The sequence below is a fragment of the Anabas testudineus genome, chromosome 13 (genome assembly GCF_900324465.2).
Source record: "Anabas testudineus chromosome 13, fAnaTes1.2, whole genome shotgun sequence".
Classification (NCBI taxonomy): Eukaryota; Metazoa; Chordata; class Actinopteri; order Anabantiformes; family Anabantidae; genus Anabas; species Anabas testudineus.
The window spans coordinates 22,856,357-22,863,462 of NC_046622.1; the positions used below are offsets into that span (position 1 = coordinate 22,856,357).

At 41.0% G+C, this 7,106-nt stretch overlaps 1 protein-coding gene across 1 annotated transcript; it reads left to right on the forward strand.

Annotated features, from left to right (window-relative positions):
- The first annotated feature begins 810 nt into the window (after window positions 1–810).
- On the forward strand, window positions 811–5,787 carry LOC113148238. The gene is made up of 4 exons (XM_026339853.1): window positions 811–1,391; window positions 2,067–2,282; window positions 2,633–3,821; window positions 4,497–5,787. The coding sequence occupies exons 2-4, from the start codon at window positions 2,141–2,143 to the stop codon at window positions 4,681–4,683; spliced, it is 1,518 nt and encodes a 505-aa protein (XP_026195638.1). The 5' UTR covers window positions 811–1,391; window positions 2,067–2,140; the 3' UTR covers window positions 4,684–5,787.
- Window positions 5,788–7,106: the final 1,319 nt, after the last annotated feature.

Sequence of the window (7,106 nt, forward strand, 5' to 3'; positions counted from 1 at the left end):
GATTGAATTGTTGATGTAATTGCTACTGCCGTCACAGACAGGTTACCAGTTTATTACCTGTAACCCTCCTGTAACATTATTTTATAAATGATTAAGAGAAGTCGTCCTATTCTCCAGATAAATCTGCATTTTGTGTTTCATGTGTTGGGTAAACACATAAAGCTTTTTAGAATAAACTGGTTAAGTACCAGTTCTTGATTGGAAATATAAGTAAAGTAGGATATGAAGGCAGTGGTGTCATTGAAATGAACAAAAACATGAATCTAACAGAAGTAAAAAAAGAAAAAGAAAAAAAAAATCTATAGAAAAAACAAACATAAATTTAAACAGGAGGAGAAAAAGGTCATCTGTAGCAACAAAGGATGTTGGTCAGGTTTAGTATTTATGATTCTTTCTAAATTATAATTATACAGGAGGACAAACAGATAGGTAGGATGAACTCATCTTAAAGTGTAGTTCATTTAAAGTGGGTATTTATGTCACTGTGATGCCAGCTGGGGGTCAGGGTTTCTCTTTGCCACACTACCACTGGTTAGAAGACACAGTTCACCGGTTCCAGCTTGGTGTTAATGTGGAATGATTAGCAATCAGTGGAAGAGTGATCGGAGGCCAATAGAAATAGAAAAGTTCCCCCAGACAAACCGACGGAGCGGCCACATTGTTCCAGCGCTCAGCGAATCCCCTGCGGATCTGATGCAACAGGGCTGCAACTAAAGTTACACCATCGAACTGCAACACGGTGTCCTTCCGCTGCGGCGCACTGGAAACTAGTGCCGGCTGCGCCGTGTGCTGAGCGCATCCCTCAGTCGTGTGACTAGAAGTGTGTTTACGGTTTTAATCGGGCGTTTAACGGCTTCATTTCTTGTTTAGTGTATGACTGGGTGACACAAGTAGGCAGTTTGTAGACTTTAAAGACCAGTGTGCGTTAGGAGGCAGAGTTTCTGTACATGTCTTTACCTGAGTCCTTTTCCAAGTGGGCACTTACTTCAGATTGTAGTTTGGATGGAGTAAAGTGACTGTGAGCAACAAAAGTTGAGGAGAGCCTCAGCTGAAGACCAGTGAAATAGGAGAAAGCTGAGTTAGAGGAGCTGTTGTCCGCCGTCGGAAAGTCCCCGCTCATGACGTAACGCCGGCTGGACTCTGGAAACCGTGGAGTGATTCGGTGAGCGGTGATCAGGTCCTGGCGTTAGGAGTTGCAGAAGTAGCGGATTTAAAAACTTTGTCTCGATCCTCTGTTCGTCGAAAAAAGCACCTGATGCAGAGTCCCGTCTCCCAAAAGGAAGGGAAAACATGGCTTTTTAAACTGGGACTGTCTGCCTGCCCTCCGTGAAGCGTCGTGTGCTTTGCTTCTTGCGGCGCACTTTAAAAAAAGACCACTCAGAAACTATGGGGTAAGTCAAAGTGTTTTGGAGCTTTGAGGTTAAACATCGTTTTCTGCTTTTAGCTAACAAACCTGCTCAGACACTGTCTGACCAACACGTTATTCACTTATTTCTCTCATTTACACCGCTGTTTTTGCTGTTAGCATTATTTTAAAGTGGCTATTTCAAAGTCATTTTATTCTCCTGTAAAAAAAATGTGGAAGTTTTTTTGATTTTATTTTCTTGATAAAGTTTTTTTTTTATGAGTGCACAACAAATGTTTCTGTAGTTTACACTGTGTAAAAGAACTAGTTATTAGATGCAAAGTCTGTAATTATGCTTATTTATTATAATAATGTTAAAGTCTTTATTATAATTTTAAAAAATTGTCTTTATTTTGTCATAGCTATTTGTTAAAGTATGTCAGGTTAATATTTTGCACAGTATTGTTTAAAATTGAACAGTTAGGACATAAATGAATGATGTGTTCACAGCAGGAGGTGACAGGTGAATGGAGTTCATTTCAACTCAGCAAACTTAAAAAAATGTTTGTTTTTATAAAACTTTTTTGTTTTTTTACAGTATCTATAATACTAATTAAATGCAACTTTTTGTAATTTATTAACTTAGTTAAATTTGACAAATTTTTTACATTAACGAGTTTAACGCAGAATTCAATTTGTGATGTCAATTTGTTCCCCACAGGTCTTCCACTGTTATTTCATCCACTCTGTGCACGATCTGTGCTTTTGAACAATTCGATCGAAGCAGACGATACAATGGCGGCATCGATCCTTCGCAGCAGATATCCTCCCATTTCCACAGGCGAGCTTGGCGCTCCCCTTCTCCGACAGGCTAGCAGCTCCAGCCAATCACAGCCCGGCACGGGGGTGGAGCCAGTGGAGAGGCAGCACTTAATTGGTGAGTTTTGCCAAGACGCTTTTTTATTTTTCCACATCCCGAGGTCGGAGCCGCAGTGCAGCACGGGGCTAATGTCGTACAGTGAGTACAGCTAAGTGGATATTTATCGAATGCAGACGATGCTGTTCAATCATTTTCAGATGATCGGTTAGTTGCTCACTTGGATTTTACGGCTGTATTGCTTGATTTTAACTTAAGCTTTTTTTTACAGTTATCCTCTACACCTTTCGTGATTTTAAGATTTTTTTTCTGAATTGGTAGTTTTTATTTCAGTTATTCTGTACAAGCAGCTGAATGAAAAACATGGATTGTTTTACTTATTATATCGTTCTTATTTTAAACTTTTATAGGTGATGGTCACTCAGATTGGATGACGGAAAAAGTTGATTTGTCTTCATTTGTGTCAACGACCGAGTCTTCTCCAAGCTCATCACTTCCACCCTCACCGTTAGAACAGGATGTCAAGGTGCCCTCGGATCTGGAGGTCATGACCTCTCTACTGCAGGAGGAGCTGGCTCAACTGGAGGACTACTTCCGCTCCGAATCTACATCCACAACAAACAAGTTGGACAAATCCTCAAAATGTGACAAGGGTGCTCAAGCCATGGGCTCCCAATCTTATTATCAGTTACCCTATGGCTCGTATGGGACCAGCCAATCAGAAACCAGCCCCGTGGTTGTTACCTTGGCAACAGGGGAACTGGACCTGGCCAGCTTCTGTGGCGGTCCCATCGGAAGAACCAAAATCGCTCGACCCGCTCCATACAACTACCATCACCGCTACCACCACAACAACGGGCGAAGAATAATCAGCGAGGCAGTGAAAGTCGGAGACGAAGTTGGACTTGATACGTGGGGCTCCAGAGGAAGTTACTCAGGAAGCACAGAGTTGTCTGTGAACCACTACTCCACACTGAAGACAGTAAGCAAGAACAGCCTTGGTAACGTTAAGAAGGTGAGAGAATGTGCTTTATCGTTGAAGGAGGAGGACAGTTATTGTTTTTCAGAAGGAATGTTTTGCAGCGAAGAGATTGCTCGAGGTTTTTGTCTGGGTGGCTCGTATGACAGCCACCACAAGCGAGAGGGACAGTTGATGCACAACGTGAAGGTCAATGTAAGTTACGACAGCACAGGGCTTGACGTCTTGCACTGCAGCAAAGATGGAGGACTTTCTGGAAGTATTCCCCAAGAGACAATGGTGGCCGGTGATGGCTACTTCCACCAATCCATGGCCAGCACAGAGCCTTACCATAGCTTTATAGGTGACCTAGATCAGCCGTCACAAGCACAGGCTGTAGAGCCCCAACATGGCCACTACCTCTATCCAGAATGCCTTGCAGACCAAAGCTATGAATGTCTGTCCAGAGGTGAGGGCGAGGGGCCACTGATGGGCACCCCCATCCACCGCCCCACCCACAGGCTAAAGGACGAGCCCTGCTCCATGAAGCCATCTCTGGTGATGGGCACCGTTTCTCTGGATACCGGCAGTGGGGAGAGAAAGCAGAAAAAAAGAGACCAGAACAAAACTGCTGCTCACAGGTAAACCACTAAGTCTTATTTTAAAATTTTAACGTCATCATGTTTTTTTTTCTTTCTCTCTCAAAATCTTCATTAACATATACACATATAGATAAAATGTGAATGTAGTTTGTAAAAGTAAGATATTTACAGTTACATAGTGTTATAATGTAATTCAACAAATATTGAATTTTCCCCCTTATATTTAGCTTATCCATTAGTTGATGGATAACATTGAATACATGTTGTTTCACTTTGCACTTTCACATAGCAGGAATGTTACATAAACTAAACCACCCAGTTCTTTAAATGTCCTGCAGAGTGTAGGAGAGAAATGGAAAGTCCCTCACTCCCATCCAAATCCAGCTCCACCTAGTCAATTCTATAAGTCTGTTTTGTGTGTGTTTCATTGAGTAATATTTGTTTAAGATGAGATACACGCAGATAAAATCGACGTGATTTTAATAGGGGGACATTTAATACAAAGTTTTAAATTGTAGGAATGTGTCACAGTTCCCACTGTCTTTGTGCGTGTGTGTGTGTCTGTGTGTCTGTGTGTCTGTGTGTGTGTGTGTGGGAGTAGTGATAACCTCCTTTGTTGATGTAGCTCACATTCACTTGACTCATTAATAAATATGCAAGACAGCAGAAACCTGTGATTGTGAAACCAATCAAACGCCTGCGTTTCCATTGCAGGTACAGGTTGCGTAAGAGGGCGGAGCTGGACTCTCTGGAGGAAGAGCTGCACGGCCTCGAGGGGCAGAACCGGGAGCTTCGTGACAAGGCGGAGTCTGTGGAGCGAGAAATCCAGTACGTCAAAGATTTACTGATCGAGGTCTACAAGGCTCGCAGTCAGCGGCTCAAACAAGATGGCAGTGCCTAAAAATGCCCAGGCTGACCTCACCTCCAAACCTCCCAACCAGCACCAAGAGAAAAATCAAGTCCACAGCTCCAACTGGTTTTTGTCTCACAAAAATGAAATGGTAGTTGCATGGTTTTGGTAGTTCTTTTCTAAAATAAAAAAAAGAAAGAAAGGAAAAAATGTCCTGAGAGGATGGTCAAACAAAAACACACCTTTCCTAAAAAAGAAGAAATAAAAAGAAAGGAAGTTTCCAAATGGGTGACTAAACTATAACAAGCCTTAGTGAGGTGGCTTCTAGAGGAGATGCTGAACTTGTCCGTGACCACTGTGACCCGAACTGCACTCACAGCCTTGTGATGACTGAGCTTTGCGCTTGCAACGATCGATCGTTTACAGAAACGCTCTTTGAATTAGTAGTAGTGATTGAACTCCTTTGTGGTTTTTGTGACACATCGGCAGCATCGAGGCAGATCCATACTATTAAATATATATTTTATTTTCTATTTTATTTTGACTTATTGTTCATTTATCATTTGCTTAAACAATCTACTGAATAAAGGGATTGCTGGAAAAAGTGTGTAACATGCTCTACAAATATTCATTATGAGAAACATTTAGAGATTTGTATTGCTAAAATGTCGAGTATTTACACTTCTTTACCCCCACTGAAATACCCAATGCATGTTTGATTTTGGAAAAGCATGTGCGAGTGTTATTTGAAGGCAATATTCTGTTAACTGCATGGCTTCAAGATCTCCACCGCGTCAGTTCATCTGAGTTGACTTTCTTCTCGTCATCAGCTGGCGACTTGTGAGTTCCCGCCAGTGTGACTCATGCTCAGGTTTTGGTTTTCTGCTCGGAGAAACAGAAACGTTCGCTGGCTTCTTTTTCTTTTCTCTACTGTCTCTCTTTCTCGGCTGTATTTTGCGGACAAACAATCACCTATTGATGCAACAATAAATTGTTGTTGGGTAATGGTACGACTTCGTGGGAATTTTTTGTTTTTAAAGTTGATCAATTTGATGTATCTGAAATTCAGGTCCTTTTACAGTCAATGTCAATGTCAGGAAATTCTACATCAGGTCAATTACAGCCAAATAAAAAGAAGTTATGTAGTATCATTCATCTCTGCCTGTGGACTGTTTTTCACTGCATGCTCTTCATTGTGCGTTCATCCTGCTGCCATTACACGTCCACATTCCACGACCTCCACACACTAAATAAGAAGAACGTGGAATTAAGAGCTAGAGGTAGAGACAGCAGAGATATGGAGGACAAACCCCCACTGCCCCTCCCACCCTCTCTCTGCTCTACCCCATAACTGCTGGTTCCACCCTCTTTCATTTTGGCTGCAATGCAGAGTCCACAAGGCATTTCCCAAGAGTCACCGCTGGTCGGCAGCACATCAAGGCATGCTGTGATTGACGCCCGATCATCCTGCATCAAAACAGAGCTGCTCCGTTACATTTAACAGCTGCAGTTAGATTGAGCCAACTTGTCCAAACTGAAAAAGAAAGAGGAAAAAAATGTTCGGAGAAAAACTGAAAACCGCTATTGATGCTATTTTTTTTAAACAATATTTAACTACTTTGTTGTGCAGTGTGATTGATCCCTGGGGCTGAGTGGAGCGATATCAAGCTTCAGCAGTCAACAGACAACATAAGTTGCCTATCTCATCTCCCAGCTCGTGGAGGGTGTGTGTGTGTGTGTGTGAGTGTGTGAAATCTCTTGGTATCTCTCCTAGCAGTCGTAGGCCCTTTCAAGTGCATGAGGCAATATCACACAATACTTGCAGCAGGGGGAGAGATGCAAGTGAAGTATCAGAATAAAAAAAAAAAGAAAGTATTGGGTTGATAGAGAATGCTGTTATATCTGTTGATTCAGTTTTCGCTTCTGTTTGTTTGATACAGAGACAAGTGAACTGTAATGCAGATGTTTAATGTGATCTAATTTTGCAGTTTGTTCAATAAAATTCTTTAACATATTAATATTTATAAATAAATGGAATTAAAACAATAGACATGTCTATTTACCATATCTAGTAGATATATTTACGTATTTAGATAGATAAAGATGTAAAGTAAATTAGAGGTACATCAAATAAATATTGATAGAATTACAAATTGAAATTGAAATGTCAGAAAAACAATATGTTTTTATATTCTAATCAAACTAATGTCGCACATGCACACATTAAACAACATTGACATATTAGGAGTAAATATAGGTATAAGAGAAAGTGTGGAGAACTGTTTTTAAATTTATAATAGAAATATATATTCAATATGCGCACATATCCTCTTCACCACCAGGTGTCACCACAAGCTTAGATAAAGACAAATTGAACCTGAGTGGTAGAGTTATGTTTTTTACAGTGCGCCCTACAACATTACAGTATGTGTGAATACACCGTACAGTAAGATGTTGTGCATAACATGCAGCAG